The sequence below is a fragment of the Lutra lutra genome, chromosome 9 (assembly GCF_902655055.1).
Source record: "Lutra lutra chromosome 9, mLutLut1.2, whole genome shotgun sequence".
NCBI classification, from domain to species: Eukaryota; Metazoa; Chordata; class Mammalia; order Carnivora; family Mustelidae; genus Lutra; species Lutra lutra.
Genome location: NC_062286.1, coordinates 77,386,680 through 77,405,421, shown reverse-complemented (window position 1 = coordinate 77,405,421; position 18,742 = coordinate 77,386,680). Strand labels below are relative to the sequence as shown.

Genomic DNA, 18,742 nt, shown 5'->3' with positions numbered 1-18,742 from the left:
AATACCAACGGAAGGAAATTCTGACACGGGTGAACCTGAAGACATTCTGTGGCGTGAAAGAAGCCAGACTCAAAGGACAAGTACCACACCACTTCGTGAACAGGAGGGCCCTAGAGTAGTCAGACTCACAGAAATTCATAGCACATATGAAGGTGACTGCCAAGGGCCGGGGAAGGGGACAGTAGGGAATCAGTGTTTCATGGGGACAGAGTTTCAGTTGGGGAGAATGAAAAAAATCTGGAGATAGTGGTGATGGCTGCACAAGGAGTAGATACATAATGCTACTAACCTGTACACTTAAAAGTGGCAAGGGATAAAATGTGAGGACATTTTATCAAAACAAAAAACAAATCTAGGAGTATTTCAGAACATGGTCATAGTAAGTACGGAGAGCCATAATCACAAGCCAGTATGTTCCCCTGATCAACAGGGCAACCATTCTGTTAGATATAGCAAGGGATTACAATACATGTTAGTCATTTTATAATTAGATCAGTTCTTTTGCTTAGAGAAAAACCAGCTATTTTGTGTAATTCAAGCGAAACAGTAACTAAATTCTATACTATAGGTCTAACTTCAGAAAATAGTCTTTTAGACAGTAATTATCGAGGTTTTCTACAAAATCAGCAGCATGTCATTAAGTTGTATAGCTAATCAGAGCTACTAAATAAAACCAAAATAGCTTTGACTATAATAATAAATAATATGTATCTTTATAATAAGAAATTAAATTTATTGTAGGGGGTTAGTATGGTTGTTTAAAAAACACTGACTATGGTTTCACTTTTTTACTCTGGTAAAATGTATGTAACCAAAAATCGATTATTTGTCCAAATAAAAAATAACTTTAAGTGAAAACATAACAGAATATTCAACCTTTTTCCAAAATTAAAGTTTGTATTTCCATTGCACTGTACACACCTGTGTTATTTTTCCTTCATAGCAAATAACAGCAAAATAATTTTTGAGTATAGTTGCCAGAATGTCACATTAGTTTCAGGTGTATAACTTAGTGATTGACAAGTTTATACACGATGCTGCGCTCACTGAGAGTGCGGCTGCCGTCTGTCCCATTACATCACTATTACGCTATCACTGACTGTATTCCTTATGCGGTGCCTCTTATCCCTGTGACTTACTCATTCCATAACCGGAAGCCTGTATCTCCCGCTCCCCTTCACCCACTGTGCACATCCCTCCACCCTCTCCCTCTGGCAGCCATCAGTGTGTTCTCTGTATTTACGTATCTGATTCTGCTTTTGGTTTTGTTTTTTTTTAATTCCATTTATGAGTGGAATCCTATGGTATTTGTCTTTCTCATTCTTACTTATTTCATGTAGCACAGTACCCTGTAGGTCCATCCATGTTGTCTCAAATGGCATGATCTCATATTTATTTAAAAAAAAAAAAATCTTTTTTTTTTAAACACAACCACCTCTTTATAAACAGGGAATGAAACCACAGGAAATGCTCCATTACAAATTATCTAAAGTCTGTTTAATGCACTTATAATCATTGTGTGAAAGATAAACAGTATCTAATAGCATTTGGCAATATTATTTTTCACAAGTTGCTGGGCTTTGTCCAACACAAGGAAATTAATTACGTATCAAATTGATTCCAGTCACAAAACACTCTGAGATCTGCAACAACATTAGGCGTGAAATGTTTTTCATGAATTCCTTAAGCACTCAGCAAACTACTTTGGATGCAGGCCTCCAGCTTCTCTTCCGTCTATTAGACCCCTGACCTCCCCTCGTAAAGCAAGCCACGGCTGCCCTGGGCTTCCAGGGAACGAAGACCCAAGAACTCACAAAGTGAGGCATTAAAGAAGCTGTGGGAAAATGTGGCTTCCTGCAGAAAGCAGAATTTCCACAAGGCCATCAGGCCTGGAGCCTCTGGGGCCAGAGGAGGGGAGTGAGATCATCTGACAGGGTGATGGGACAGAGTCATGGCCAGAACTGGAGCCAGCTCCCAACCCAGTAAGAGCAGCTCCCAGCCATTTGCTCTTCTTTCCACCTCAGGCCACAATGCCTGGCAGCTCTGGTTCCTCAGCATCTCTCCCGTCCTTGCCTTCTCTCAACCGCACCACCAGGAGTGGCCCTCATTCCCAGGAGGCCTCCATGATTTGTCTCTGTTAAAGGAGGACAAATGAACATCTATATACCTGTAAAATTCCATGTTGCTGAAAAATAATGTCGGGGGAAATGGTGGTTATACGTGAAAAAGCAAGATCTAAACACACATAGAAAACATCCCTAAACTGTACAAAGTATATTTATAAAGGCTGAGGACACTGAAAGAAATACCTTGGCATGTTAACAAGAGTTATTTTCAGGTGATTATGGGTGCTCTTACCTTCTTCCTACCTTTCAGTGTTTTCCCAAGATCTCTACATGAGCATATGCTACTTTTGTAACAAGTAAAAGACAGCAAATGAAATTTCTTTAAAAGAAGAAACTATCACTGGACAAATAAAGCCAACATCATCAGCAACCATCTAGCTTATGGAAAAACAACTGTTCTGTTCAAGAGAAATCAGTCCATGCCCTAAAGAGCTTAACAGCTGAAATGTAACAAGTAACTGTCAAGCCCTTTGTATCGGGTCCAGGCAGCAGCAATGGTTTCTGTTAAACTCTGACAAGAGTAAGATATTTCAGATGGAAAAATGCGTGTTTTCCTTGGCTAAGACGCATTCCCAGGAACACTGTGAGAAATGTCACAATTTTCCACGTTTGATTTGGCCAACATGTGGGAGTCATTGTCAAGAAACACAACCAGAGAGTTTGAGGTTTTCCTCAAGTTCCTATTTAAGGTCAGCAAATAGAGAGACTTTGTCCCTCCTCTAAGTCACTGTTCCCTTGTGTAAAGCTTCTGTGATACTAATTAGCATTAAATTCGAAGGTAGATTTAAATATCCAGCTGAAGAAAACACACAGGGCTGAATTAGCTCACACTCAGGCGGGTACTCAAAAGAACCAAGGTTTTCAAATTTATGTTTGCCAAGTGAATTCATTGCTCGAGTGTTATTTGACATATCTTGTTTGTTTGTTTGCAGGCTTACAAAATAGGTTACCAGTTGGAATGCCAGCTGTCAGCACAGGCCAAACCCTGGTTTTTTTAAACATCTCTTCGAAAGCATGACACTTGAAGAGCACAGAAAGGAAGGGAGTGTAACCCTTCAGCAACATAAAACCGCCCCCTCAAATTCTGACTCCCAACAGCCCAGGCAGATTCATTCGTGGACACTACTGGGTACGTGATGAACAACTGTTCCGGGGTTGGGCTCACTTACCGTAAGGTATCACTTGTGATGGGGATGCTGATTAAGTCCAATAAAGACGTTCCTCCACCTAGTTCCCAGAAGTGAGCAATATCTTTCGGCTGAAAAAACAGGTATTTTTCATGTTATTATTATTATTTTATTTTTCAATACTACTTAAGTTCATAGCATCAGCCAGTAATAATTATGGATACAAAATATTGCAGTCCTCAGTAAACCTTTTCTTGGCATTCAAAGCTTCCCTCTTTCTCTTCCCAAAATGCACTGAGACATCTATTCCAAAAAAACAAGGATGAAGCAACACGGTAGGTGGAGAACAAGAAGAGAGAAAAACCAATTCCCTTTTCAGAGGACTCCTAAGCACTGGGGGATTGTAACGGTGAGGCAGCCATGCAGCTCGGGAGTAAGAGCATCAGTTCCGTGACAACCTTCTTTGACTGCTAACTAATGGCTTCTCTGCTTCCTCCTGGTTGCTCAGGAGACTTTGGGACACCATGTCTGTGTGAGGAGAAGACACACTGCTTCCATTTGGAACTCTTAGGGAACATTAAATTTGAGAAAGATATTCAATCTTCCAGAACAAATATGGAAAAGCCCAACTTGCCAACACAAAGTTTAGGGGAAAAAGAAAGTCACATGAGTTTTCATATATCTATTGCCATTAACCTGGAAGAGACAGACAGTCGTTAAAGCAAGTTTTAGAGAGGGTGGCTGGGTTATGGACACTGGGGAAGATATGTGCTATGGTGAGTGCTGTGAAGTGTGTAAGCCTGGCGATTCACAGACCTGTACCCCTGGGGCTAATAATACATCATATGTTAATAAAAAAATTTTTTTTTAAATTTTAAAAAAGCAAGTTTTAGGTGAGTATGTATTTTTGACAAATTATCATCTCATATCACTAAGATTGTTTTGCTATTGATATTTGAATATTTGCTGTTAATATATTAATCACTAATGTTTATGGGGGAAATAATTTTTCACTGGAAAATCTCCCTTGAGTCACAATTTGACCAAGGAAAGTTTTTAGAGCTCTTCTCAAAAGTGAAGCTATGAGGGGCGCCTGGGTGGCTCAGTGGGTTAAGCTGCTGCCTTCGGCTCAGGTCATGATCTCAGGGTCCTGGGATCGAGTCCCGCATCGGGCTCTCTGCTCAGCGGGGAGCCTGCTTCCCTCTCTCCCTCTCTCTCTCTCTGCCTGCCTTTCTACTTGTGATCTCTCTCTGTCAAATAAATAAAATCTTTAAAAAAAAAAGTGAAGCTATGAAAGTTATTTCAAAGTTTCCAATGAAAACGATAATCCCATTTTTCTGTCTTTGTTCATATTAAAATTCATGTGAGTCACAAAAACAAGGTTTTCCCACAACTCACTATATTATGTTGTTTCTTTTCTTTTTAATATCACAGTCTTAATAACCAATTTTCACTGGTAAATCTAGCAACAGGCAGTTTTAACTAATGATCAAACATTTGGACTAGATCAATCTGTAAGAATTTGTCTCTTACAGGAGAAGCACGGTATGATTGTTCTTCCATACACCTAACTCTAAGAAATGACCTCTTTTCATGGGAGAACTCCACATGAGGATTCTATTTCAGATTTTTTTTTTATCCTTCTAACATATGCCATAAATTCTCCTGTCCTGACTAATCTCCAACTTTCCTTTGAGTAGACACTCAAACAAGTGAAAATAGGATTGTAACCAATTATGGCCTTAGGTCTCAAATAGTTTTACTAACTTCAAGATATACTTGTAAAAATGCTAATAATTTGGATCTTGAATAGTATATTTTTAAAAATATTCTACAGGTCAAACTCGTATTTTTAGCAGATTTTTGGGGGTGACAGGATGTAACAATATTATTCCCACTTGAAAGAAGAAAAAGTCACATTAACACAATTAAAATAATATGTCCAAAAACTGTACAAAAAAGTTACAACGGAAACTTACTCCAGCATTTTAAGGCACAACCCAGAAGAAGGCTAAATTATTTTCACAGTTTGGGTTGGCTTCACAACTGCAAAGGTGCATTTGAAGTTTAAAAGCACATAGCTATGAAGTGTACAACTGGCTATGTTTACTGATTATAGATAAGACAAAAATCTAAAACAAAGCTGGCATTATTACTTCTCCATCTACAGGCACAGCAGTTTCACTTAACCCATTGAGGCACCTAGGCGCCCCACAGCAGTATCACTTAAAAAACCACTCACTGTATTATGCCCTTTTGCTCTTCTTCCATATGTATATTCCAAAGCTAAGGTTGGTTTTGGTGGCTCATCCCTGCATGATAAAGACAGACAGTGTTACCATCATGCATTCCCTTATGCTATCATATTACCCAATTCATTTTTGCTTCCTCTTAAAAACTTGTTCTATTAGGGAGAGAAGTTACTTTGTGGAATAGCACTGAGGTAAAACTGCTAAAAATTTTATATAAAAAATAAATAAGCCTTCATAAAACCACCTTCAAGGATTTTATTCACAGCTGCAGAGACGAAAAATGGTACGTGCACGACGCGGTAGCCCTCACGGGCTCTGACAGGGCAAGCAGAGAAGGTGGTGTGGCTGCCCAGGGCAGGCGCCATGTCAGGGCACAGCTCTCGGCGTTCAGGTCACAGGGGAGGCGCGGATACCAGATTTGTCCTCGGCCCTGACATGGGGAGCTGGGAATCAAATGATTATCGATTCACTGAAGACATCAATGGAAGATTTAATATAATTCTCTATCTGAACTCATGACTCAAACACAGACATCATTTAACTATGAGAGGCTGCAAAATAACAAATTACATCAAGTCCTAAAAATGGACAAGTGACTTGATGAATTACTGGCACAGCAGCTAATACTGCTTGGTAGGCAGTTTTATGGAATATATCTACTTATTTACTGATTTCATTTCTTAGTGTAGTGAAAAACACGCAACATAAACTTACTTCTTAACCATTTTTACGTGTACAGATCAGTAACGTTAAGTGTATTCACACTGCTGCACAAACTCTCGAACTTTCTGCATCTTACAAAACTGAAACTGTATACCCATTAAACAATAACTCACTATTTCCCCCCACCCCCGCTCCAGACCCTGGCAAATACCATTCCCATTCTACCTTCTGTTTCTGTGAATCTGACTGCTCTGAGATGCCTCACGGAAGTGGAATCACACAGTATTTGTCTTTTTGTGACTGACTTATTTCACTTACTATAATGTTCTCAAGGTTCACCCATGCTGTAGCATGCATCAGAACTTTCTTCCTTTTTAAGGGTGAACAGTATTGGTATATATCTTTTTTAATTTGGAGAACAAAGAGAAATCATTTTTAAATTTGCGATTTATATATTTATCTTTATTAGGTATTTTGCATATCATCCCTACATATATATTTTTTGATACATATATAGTAAAATTTTCGGTTGTATTTCCTTTTTTAAAAAATTAATTTATTTGTTTGACAGAGAGAGAGAGATCACAAGCAGGCAGAGAGGCAGGCAGAGAGAGAGAGAGGAGGAAGCAGGCTCCCCGCTGAGCAGAGAGCCCAATGCAGGGCTCGGTCCCTGGACCCTGGGATCATGACCTGAGCTGAAGGCAGAGGCTTAACCCACTGAGCCACCCAGGCGCCCCTTGGTTGTATGTCCTAAAAGGTACCAATTTTCTTTTACAAAACAGACTGCCACTTTTAAGACAAAATTTATAAGCTCTGGTATTTAACATATAATAGGCAGAACTGTCTTTTTTTCTAAGTAGACAACCAAGGAACTAAAATTCAGTTCAGTGTCATATTTCAGCCTAAGCTAATATTGTGTCAGAAGACTTATTTGTAAAAAGAAACACATATGGTCTAGAAAGAGCCATGATTCCTGGGGATGGAAAGATGATACAGGTGTCAGTATGGATGGTTCTTCCAAGAAACAATTCTGTTGGTGAAAGGAAATTACACAAAGTCAGGATTCTATTATTTGAATTCTTTATTTTTCAAATGGATGATGTTTCTTTAATGTGACCTTAAGAGAAAATTCCATCTATGTTGATGTTTTTGGAGAAGTTATGAGACATAGATATTGGAATGAAGGGATCTCTTCCAAAATCAGTTGAAGACTTTCCTTTTCATTTCCTGCAGTGCCCACTGATCATAAACCCAAATCTTAATCTGATGGCCATATAGAAGATTAGGAAGTATAAAAAACAAATGGTAAAAGGTACAGTTTGAAGAACAACATTGTGCTTCAAAGATGCTTCCATGGACAATTTAAATATTAGAATTAATGTTCAATAATCATGGGCTAGGTAAAATAATAAACCAAGTATCAGAGTAGCACAGCCAAAAAGCAGGTAAGTAGTATCACAGTTATGTTCATTTCTTCCCCAAATAGAAAAATTCAACACTAATCCTGTGTGTGTTTATATCTACAAATTGCATATTTATATATATGTATATATGTCCATATATACCAAAAAATATGTACACATATTTTGTTTATTGTTGTTTTTGTCTTTAAAGAAGCTCTTAAAGACCATACTAAGGATTTACTAAGAATTAATACTATTTGGGCCTCAAAATTGTTCTCCTTCCATATGCCTTTTAGAATCTAAAGTGCCCTGTACAACTAGAATAAACAGAAAATGTAGTCTAAAGGTTAACATAACACTTACCTGTCAAGACACCTTAGAATAATAGTAGTCTTTCCCTGGAAATTAAAAAAGAAAGAATACTGTGTTAATGTCATCCACATGTAAAATTTTGTTATTGTTCATAATTGTGGCCAAAAATAGATTTTAATTACTTGAATGATAAATTACCTGGAAACTAGAAACTTTCAGAATTGTTCCGAAGTTTGATAAGTGGAAAAAGTTAACTGTCAACTTTCCATCACAGTGTAACTACACTGCTATTATTATAATTATGAAGTCCTGCAGATGACAAATACTAGCAAATCATACCTCACTTTAGTGGTCAACTTGGCAGCTGTCTGAAATTTTCTCTCTACTCATCAATGCTAATTACTGGTTAAGCAGATGATTAGTGTCTTCTAAAATGTTTTTAATTCCAATTGTTGAAGTGGAAATAAAGAAGAAAGATTACAAATAAAGGACATGCTGCAAATATGTTCAAAGTAAGCAATCCAGATACTGGGTTAGAGTATTTCTTGTTTATCATTTTATTTGTAGAAAATAAACTTATTCTAAGTTTCTTGTTAGGAGTCAGAACATATAGGCTCTCGTCATCTTTGCCACTAATCATGAAACTTAACTTTACATCTTAGGGATTGGCTTAATGGCTTAATCACTGATTTTTTTCTTCTAAGATTTTATTTATTTGACAGAGAGAGAGAGAGAGACAGCAAGAGAGGGAGGGAACACAAGCAGGGGGAGTAGGAGAGGGAGAAGCAGGCTTCCCACCAAGCAGGGAGCCCGATGTGGAGCTCAATCCCAGGACCCTGGGATCGTGACCTGAGCCTAAAGCAGATGCTTAATGAATGAGCCTCCCAGGCGCCCCTGATTTTTTTTCTTAATAGTAAAACTTAAAAAAAAAAAAAAAAACCTCTTACAAGAAAAGAGATACAAGAGGAGCAGCAGGTGAAGCTCCAATGGAAGAAGCTTTTGGGTTCCAAGGAAAATAGTTTGGAAAATCCCAGGCTGACAAAAACAACATTTGACTAGATATGTGTTGTCCTTAAAAACCTGTAATTTTTTTTAACTAAAAAAAGTATGATCACAAATAAATTACTCTAGATTATATCTGGGATACGATCAAGTTGATTACTTTTTTATAATGGGAAACATAAATAATTGAAATAGGGCCAAAAATGTAAATTATTGGAGGATGTTTATTGACAGGTATTACATCAAAGTGAAAAACTAAAAGCCACCTAAATGTCCCCAAACAGGGGATGGGCTAAATTAATTACAACAATCCTTGAATGGAATAACACACAGCTGTTAGGAATGATGATATAGGAACATATTTACCGACATGGTAAAACATTTATAATATATTAGCATAACCCTGTTTTCAATTTTTAAAGTATCTTTTCCTGCTTTTTTTGAGATCTACATACCTACACATACACATAAATAGATTCAGAAAGAGGCACAGAAACACATACACAAAAATAGATCCAGAGGGGTATCGCTAAGCTAATCGTGAATGCTTCTAGGTGATGGATTTGCAGATTATTTATTTATTTTGAAAGATTTATTCATTTATTTGAGAGCGAGCGAGCATGAACAGCAGCAAAGGGCTGAGGGAAAAGCAGAATCCCCATTGATGGGGGGTGGGAGGTTGGGGGCACCAGGTGGTGGGTATTGTAGAGGGCACGGATTGCATGGAGCACTGGGTGTGGTGCAAAAATAATGAATACTGTTATGCTGAAAAAATAAAAAATTAAAAAAAAAAAAAAAAAAAAAAAGAATCCCCATTGAGCAGGGAGCCCTACGTGTGCTCGATCCCTGGACCCCAGGATCATGACTAGAGCCAAAGGCAGATGCTATGTCGTTCCTGTCACTTCATCTCATCACATGGGCATTTTATCATCTCAGATCATCACAAGAAGGGTGAGCACAGTACAGTAAGGTATTTTGAATGACAGACCACATGCAACTTGTATTATATTGTTATAATTGTTTAATTTTGTTATTGTTGTTAATCTCTTACTATGCCTAATTTATAAATTAAATTTTATCATAGGTAGGTATGTATAGAAAAAAACATAGTATATACTATGTTCAGTACTATCTGCAGTTTCAGAGATTCACTGGGGGGTCTTGGAACATATCCCTTGCAGGCAGGGGAGACAACTACACCTAAAAACTAATGTACTCTACGTACAAGAAAAAACAGAATCAGAATGAATGCATTTTAGAATTGGAAGGAATCTTAGATATAATTAGCCAATTTTCTCAAAGTCTCATGGTCCTATAGTGTTGATTTAAATATTGATTATAATTTCATGTAAATGTGTAGTATTATGTGGTGGTAATTCCAAATAAACATAAACTCAATTCTGGGCACTGAAATAAACTTTTAGACTATCATTAAAATATGATCCAAATTTTTTAAAATCACTAGTGAACTTAGTGTCCTCTGAGAGTAGATCCAGAGACTCCTCTCCCAAACAGAAAGGACAGGGAGCGTGAGTGGATGGAGAGGCAGGGGGAGAGAATCCTCAGGCAGGCTCCCCCCTGAGCATGGAACTAACACGGGATCCATCCCACAACCCATGAGATCATCACCTGAGGTGAAACCAAGAGTCAGAGGCACAACTGACTGAGCCACCCACATGCCCCCGCCCCCCGCCCCCTTTAAATAATTATTCTACTTCCCTCCTTTTGCAAAAGCCTTAGAGGTTTGTACCAGTCTACTGTAACTGTTTTCATCATCCTCTCTGGCTCACAGTCTCCCTTTCTCTCCCAGCTCCTGTCATTAGCCTTGTTAACTTCACACCCACGTAGGCATGGGCAACCCACCGAACATGCAGACGTCTCAGTGCCTTTGCCTCCTCACAGACTCTTCCCTTCACTCCACTTCTGCCATACATCGCTTCCAAGGTTACATCTTCAATCATGTCACCACTGGAAACTACGTCCAAAATCACACATGACAACACATCCTCCAACTACTTTTTCAGGAATCCCCAAAGTAACAACTCTTTGGCCCTAATAAGAAGCCTCCAAAGTCCACTGACCCATCAACGTTTCTCCTTCTCCATCGACTCCCTCCTACCTCCACATCTCTCCTTTTCCATCCTACAGTCCACAGTTTATCATTATCATCACCCTTGCAAAAATCACCCCCTCCCCAAGCTTTCTAGCTCTGTACTGTACCCACTTGGCAAAAACCAACCCTGATAAACTCAATCAACTCCTTTCTCCTCCATGCTTGTACCCACGTGAGTGAGTGATGAAGGAAAAAAATTATACATGCTGTGCAGAATGCTGTCACCTAAATTCTCAATCCCCATCATCAAAACAGCAGTCAGCAATGACAGACAATCCTGTCACGTTTGTCTAGCATGTTCTCTCTCCCATTTATTGCAACTGCTATTTCATAGGTTTTTCTTGATTCTCTCCTCTTCACCTGAATGACTCTTTTTCCTTGTTTCCTACTCTTTAAGCTCTGGACATCACCCTCTCTTCAGGGGGCTTTCCCAGTCATCCAGCCTCTTGGGCTGAGGTGAGAGCCCTGGTTTCCATCACAGCATCTGTCTGCTGTGATGCCGTACAAGTACTAACAAGCAAGTTCCCGCAGAGCAGAGTACATATCTTTCATTTCTATTTCCCCAGAGTCGGGCAGGATGCCTGGCACACAGAAGATGTTCAAGAGCTGTCTACTGAATGGATGAACAGAAGTACGGGAAAGCGAGAGAAGGCAGCAAGGCAGTTAGTTTCTCTGGTAAAGGATGATTACGATTAGCTGAAGAATAGAAGCATTAATTGCTTGCTTCTCTTTATTTTTCAAAATATTGTTCGCATAAAGCATGGACTCAGATACTTTAAAGAACAATATCTCAAAAAAAAAAAAAAAAAAAAAAGAACAATATCCTCTGGGGTGCCAGTTCTGAGGTAGGGCCTCAAGATGCCCATGTGTTTCCATTCTCTCTCCACCCCTCGCCGTGATAGCCAGCCCAGGCTGGTCTGCTGCAGAGTGAGTGAGCTCGGGGAGCCTCAACTGCTGGGAACCATCGTAAGGTAGTCCCTTCCTTAATGAGGTAGTGCTTATGAAGGGAAAATAGCCAATTCAGATCTGGTAGATGAACATGCTACTATATTTTAATTTGTATTCCCTTGAGTGTGAGTAAAACTGAACATTAAACTATACATTTAATGACCAAAAAAGGGAGAACAATATCCTCAAAAGTTCTAACTATGTCAAGAGAGTTTGCCAATCTTCAAAAGCAAAATTAGTTTTGATTTACATAAATGAAAATAAACACCCAGCTTGAATAGGCCACATTCTACTCTTTAAAAGAAAAGGGTGGCTTAACAAACAACAAATAAAACAGGACTGGGTTGTCACAACAACAAAGTTTAGAACAACTGTTAACAGAGAGTGACTACTGGGGATGCTGATGGAACATGTCAGGTGTGAGCATTTGTGTGCTAAAATTTGTGTCCCTAATCAGTACTATTAGGATAAGCCACCTGAAAGATGGCCTCTTACACAGAATACTCTTTGTTGTTCTTGTTGTCGTTTTTTAGATTTTTTTATTTATTTGACAGAGAGAGAGAGATCACAAACAGGCAGAGAGGCAGCAGAGAGAGGGGAAAGGAAGCAGGCTCCCTGCTGAGCAGAGAACCCAATGCAGGACTCGATCCCAGGACCCTGAGATCATGACCTGAGCCGAAGGCAGAAGCTTAACACACTGAGCCACCCAGGTGCCCCACACAGAATACTCTTTGTAATAGAAATTAACTTGTGCCGTAAGACTAGTACTAGTTATTTACTCATTGTTTTAAATCCGGGTACATTTCTATATAGCAGTAAGTAGGAAACTGGAAAAGTACTGTATCCAAGGCAAAAATCACTTTCCTCACAACAATAAACTCATGAAATGACGTGTGCATATACTAGAGTTGGGTTAAAATTTTAAAATATAAGTGATCCCTATGAAAATTTTATTTGCACAATTAAGTTCAGATTTTAAAAAGTGGGCCAATAAGATATCTTTGCAAAATACAGAAATTAAAAACAAAATAAAAACCGTGAGTAAAATTTTGCCATACATATTTCTAGTTTTTATCTTTGCATTTTTATAGACATATAGTCATACTGTATATAAAATTTCTGTCCTGCTTTTTTCAATTAACTTCATATTCCTTCCTTTCATTACTAACAACTCTTTTATGGTTACCCTCCAATATGTATAATATTAATGTTCTGTATGGTATCTCCCAATGATGGATGTCCAGTTGTTGGTGGGGGGAGGGGCCTTCTGCGACACAGCCCAAGAGAGGGGAGTCCTCTGGCTACCTGGCCACTGATATCACCTGGTAAAGAGGTAGCCTCGCTAATGCAGAGCTTAGTTCCAGAAAGTTTCACTGTCAACATGTCCTTATGTGGTAACATGAAGCACAAAAGTAGAAGAGTAATAGGAAGCCCAGATAGAAATGAACTATCACGCCGAATAAATTCCAGCATCTTGGATCTGCAAGCCTCGAGCCCTTTCGGACAGTGTCACCAGGCGCTCTGCTTCCTGGCAAGAACTGCTACGGGTCAAGCAAAGCCGCGCGAAGACATGATGCGCGTTTCGGCTCCGTACAGTCACTTGCAAAAACTTTTTGTCTCCTTGGCTAAATAAAACAGAAAATGAGCGGGGAGAGGTCTCTTCCTACCAATCCGTGGTCCTGGGGATGTGCTGCTGAGTTTTCCTCATGCTTTCCACAGTAGCAAATCACCCTATGACAGACATCATTCACGTGATCCAATTATTCCTAAATGATAATCCTAAAAGCAACTAAATCCAAAATATGAATATTATTATTAAGACACTGACTTATTAACCTAGATGCTTAGATATTTATTATTTTTCCTGACTTATCTAAATGAACCCTGGCTTTTATACTGAAATTAAATAGAAGACCTGAATGTTTTCAACTTATGAAATAAAAAGCAAGTTAAAACATTTCTTAAATATTTTGTTTACCCTCGTAATTTTTCCTAGATCGATAATTACTTTCTAATTCCTGCTAAATATGGTATTAGCTAAGTACAAAGTTAGTTTTACCAACTTCAAATTCAATGGCTCCGTGACCATGAATTTGAGTAAAATGTCTAAATATTATTTTTAAAATGTAGTTATAACATTAGACAATAAAATAATTATTTGTTAACATTCTCTCATCTGAATATTTTTCAATCACGTTTCAGTCAGAATATTCATATGTTAATCAAAATTGCTTCTTATTCTTTTCCTTCTTTCTTTCTTTCTTTGAGAGGGAGAGAGCACAAACAGGGGAGCAGCAGGCAGATGGAGAGGGAGAAGCAGGCTTCCCGCTGGGCAGAGAGCCCAAAGTGGGGCTTGATCCCAGGACCCTGGGATCATGACCTGAGCTGAAGGCAGATGCTCAACCAACTGAGCTACCCAGGCGCCCCCAAAATTATTTAATTAACTTCTTCCTTACGGTGTGTAATTCTTAAGACCTCAAGTGACAGAATGTGGTATTCCACATGAAATCAGTTCTCTGTCGATCTGAAGGTTATGCTACACCCATGCACATATCAACCCACGGGTTTTAGCTGACTTCTCCTAACTGTGTGGTGATAAATAACATTACTAGAGCCAGAGATGACAAACCCATTTTATCTGAATTGTCAACACCTTCCTGGAATGCTGGATTAGATTTCATCTTCAGGCTCAGTAGAAAAGGGTGCTGTGACCAGTAAGATGTATGTGGAAGACTGTAACTAGTATCTGCTATCTCTTAAGGAGCACTGGGAAGCATCGTCTCACAACTAGATGATACACTGTAGAAAACTGGAGAAAGAAAAATTTACAAGTCAAGTCATTTCCTTCCCACTTCTCTTCTATCTAGAGGATGAGGTATGGGATGAGAACAGAAGCTCTGGGAAGTAAAAGGCTAGTTAACGACTAAGTTTTCTGCCCATACCCTAAGGTCCGGAATGATTTATCACTTGATAAGAGAGGAAACCTATGTCAAAAGGATGATAAGACCATGACTAGAGACTTGACAATCTAAATCAGAGTGGAGGGGCACCTGGGTGGCTCAGTGGGTTGGGCCGCTGCCTTCGGCTCAGGTCATGATCTCGGAGTCCTGGGATCGAGCCCCGCATCAGGCTCTCTGCTCTCTCAGGGAGCCTGCTTCCTCCTCTCTCTCTGCCGGCCTCTCTGCCTGCTTGTGATCTGTCAAAAAAAAAAAAAAAAAAATCAGAGTGGAGAGAATGAGAAAAATTCCAAATAAATTGAGATGTCATTAGGTATCACATTAAGAAAAACTTTAAGACAATAACGGAAGAGGGTTCAAGTAATTCACAAGAGAAAACAGCTGAGACAAAGCCTAGAAAGAATTTTTACAGCTACAGATACACAACAGTGTGGGGAGTAATAAGTGCAGTATTATCACAGAGAAGCAAAACGATCTCATATGAATCACCAGAACTTGTGGCATGAGACTTACGAGTGCAATATATTGTGTAAAGGGATAAAGAGAGACAAAAGGGGAAAGAAAATACAGCACCACTTTGTGTATTTATATGGAAATTCATAAACATGCAAGAAGGATGCAGTTGGATGAAAATAAAGAGCAGAACAGATATAATGTTGTGATGGTAGATTGTTGCCTGACCGTATGAAATGAATTAATATATGGTATCTCGTGTACACATCACTGAGGAATACAGATAAAGTCTAATGGTGAAGAGGATACCAACTATTCAAAAGAGGGCCTACATCAGTTTGAATTCAGTTTTCCGTCCCTCCCAAAGGAAACAATCCAGACTCAAACAGAAAGTAGGATGAGAAAGAGGTTAAGGAACTCTTTCTAATGTAGGATTTTATACCCAGATAGACATTCAACCCACAGTGAGGGAAAATAAAGTAATTTTTAGACATACAGGGTCTCATAAATTTTACTTCCCATATAATGCTTTCCCAGGAAACGACAAAAGAATGTGCTCCATCAAGATAAGTGAGTAAACCAAGAACAGGGAAGACACAGGATCCAGGAAACTAAAGTTCCAACTCAAGAAAGAGGCAAAGGGAATTTCCAAGATGTTGGGGCAGGATGGTAGCTATGTAGCCACTCCTGTGAACCACGGCACAGACTAGCACAGTGGGTCAAAAGGTGGCAGGACTCTGCATGGAAATGGGAACTTTCAGATGATCTGATACAAGGGTCTAGATGAAGATTATATTGAATGCCTGTTGGGGATTGTGGAAAGAATTAGCAACACATAGCTGGGGAGCCAGCTTCGAGGATGGTCCTGAACAATTCCCCCTTGCTGGTATTCACATCTAGGTGTGGTTCCTCACACCGTACTGGAGTTTGTCTTTGTGATCAATAGCCATGGCGGAAGTGATGGCATGTCAGTTCCGAGATTAGGTTATAAAAGGCTGTGGCTTCTATCCCGGGCACCTGCTCTCTTTTGGATCTCTTGCTCTGGGGGAAGCAGATGTATGTGAAGTATGTATGTAATGTATGTGAAGAACTGAAGCGTGGCCTATGGCCATCAAGGAACTCGGGCCTCTTGTCACAACCATGTCAACAACCTGGAAACTTATTCTTCAGTTGAGCTGTGACATGTCTTTAGTCCCAGATGACATCTTGACTACAACTTCACAAAAGACGCTGAGCCAGAACCACAAAACTCAGCTGCTCTCGGACTCCTGGCCCTCATAAACCAGGTGAGATAATGTCTGCCATTTTAAAAGCTGCTAAATTTTAGGGTAATTTATTAAGTAGCAACAAATAACTAATGCATATAAAAACTCAGGTACACATAAAAGCTAAGCAAATTAAAAAAACAAGGCCTTTTTAAACTCCTGAAAAAGTTATTCAAGAAAAAGAAAGTGGGGTGCCTAGATGGCTCAGTCAGTTGAGCATCCAACTCTCGATTTTGGTTCAGGTCAGGATCTTGGGGTTAGGAGACTAAGTCCCAAGTTGGGCTCTGTGCTGGGCATGGAGTCGGCTTGAGATTCTCTCTCCTCTTCTTCCTCTGCCGCCCCCCTAACTGTGCACATGCACTTTAATAAATAAAATCTTAAAAAAAGAACCCCCCAAAAATGGAGGGGCGCCTGGGTGGCTTAGTCAGTTAAGCATCTGACTTCAGCTTGGGTCATGGTCTCAGGGTCCTGGGATGCTCTCTCCAGCATCCCCTCTAGGGTCCTCTCTCCTTCTCTCAAATAAATAAACAAAATCTAAAAAAAAAAAAAAAAAAAAAAAAAGAGTGGAGCCTGGGTGGCTCAGTTGATTAAGCATCTGCCTTTGGCTCAGGTCATGATCCTAGGGTCCTGGGACTGAGCCCTGCCCTGGACTCCGTGCTCAGCTGAGAGCCTGCTTCTCTCTCTCCTGCTGCTCCCCCTGCTTGTGGTCTCTGTCAAATAATACAGTCTTAAAAAAAAAAAGGGAAGGAACGGAGGAAGGGAAGGAAAGAAAAAAAGAGAAAGAGAGAAAGTGAGAGAGAAAGAGAAAGTAATCCATTTGGCTCAGCAGCAAACAAGTTTTAGAAATAATAAATTCACACTGAATACTGATTTCGCCCTACATTATAACAACATCTATGTTGCAGATGAGGGCTAGAAATGAGCGTTTAAAAGAAAAAGAACTAGGGGCACCTTGCTAGCTCAGTCAGTAGAGCTTGCAACTCTTGATCTCCGGGCTGTAAGTTCGACCCCCATGTTAGGTGTAGTGACTACTTAAAAACAAAACAAAACATAGAAAAAGAGCTAGAACTAAATCCTCTTTTACTATTATCAAAGATTCAAGATAGTGTCTAACATTTTAAGTCTAAAAATAGCCTATAAGTTATTTCATAAATAAAGAAGTAAATTATTTTTGAAAAAACAGTAAAAGATATTAAAAAGGCTGCTTTAAGGAAAGGCCCTGAACAATGTGGAGAGGTCTGGTAATTTACTTTATTCGCCTTTTAAACCACACATGTGAATCAGTTTAATAAAATTAAAAATACAAACAGACTGTAACAAAGGACCCAATCTAAGAAAACTAAGGACAACACGGCATATACGAGAAAGGCAGATCTCAAGCTCAATCTTAGTGAACAGGGTTATGGGATTATTAGAATCTTTCTATACAATAACAGGAGTGTAGCATCTGGAAAAAGAGAAGCTGGCAGACCTTCTAGTCTACTGCAATGAAGCAAAACCTCCAAATTTCTGTTCCCTCCTGAATATTACACATTAGTATAATGACAGTTGAGAGTTAATAAAATTATGACAGAAAAATCCACGACTGATACAGAAACCATGACACAGAAGGCATGACCAAAAGAAATGAAGATATTAAAGCTGAAACACACTCAGGGAGACAAAGCGGCTGCTGTTAATTATTCGAAGGGCATTTTAAGAAGAATTGAAAATTTAAAAAGCAGAAGAAAAATCAGACTTAATCCTCTACTGTTTCAAGTCGGGATTAGGACCAGGAATTAGGACCTTGGAATTAGGAATACCAAGTATTTATATACTTCTACAGGTCAGAATTAGGAACATTGGAAGTTACAATGAAACTCAGGTTTTCTTAACTAGCAATTAAGGCAAATGGAACCAGGCTGCCTTATGGAAGACAACGCCTCCATTGTTAGAGATAGTCAAACCTAAAGTACACAACCACTGTTCATAGTGGCTCTTAACTTTTTCAAAGGGGCTAGAATGCTGGGAGAACCTATCTCCCATAAAACAACAACAGTGATGCACAATCACACACAATTCTGCATACACATCCAGAGTTTACTGGCCCTAAGACATACCCCGTAGACCCCAGAGTAGATG

General features: G+C 39.2%; 1 protein-coding gene across 2 annotated transcripts in view; it reads right to left on the bottom strand.

Moving 5' to 3' along the window:
- The window catches only part of DYNC2LI1 (dynein cytoplasmic 2 light intermediate chain 1), a 42,916-nt gene that overhangs the window by 20,915 nt on the left and 3,259 nt on the right, over window positions 1-18,742 (bottom strand). For both annotated transcript variants that reach the window (XM_047744976.1, XM_047744977.1), the window contains exons 3-5: window positions 7,935-7,969; window positions 5,496-5,565; window positions 3,296-3,384 (exon numbers count right to left, since the gene is read on the bottom strand). In XM_047744976.1, coding sequence (XP_047600932.1) covers window positions 3,296-3,384; window positions 5,496-5,565; window positions 7,935-7,969 — 194 coding nt within the window. The remainder of the gene's footprint in view (window positions 1-3,295; window positions 3,385-5,495; window positions 5,566-7,934; window positions 7,970-18,742) is intronic.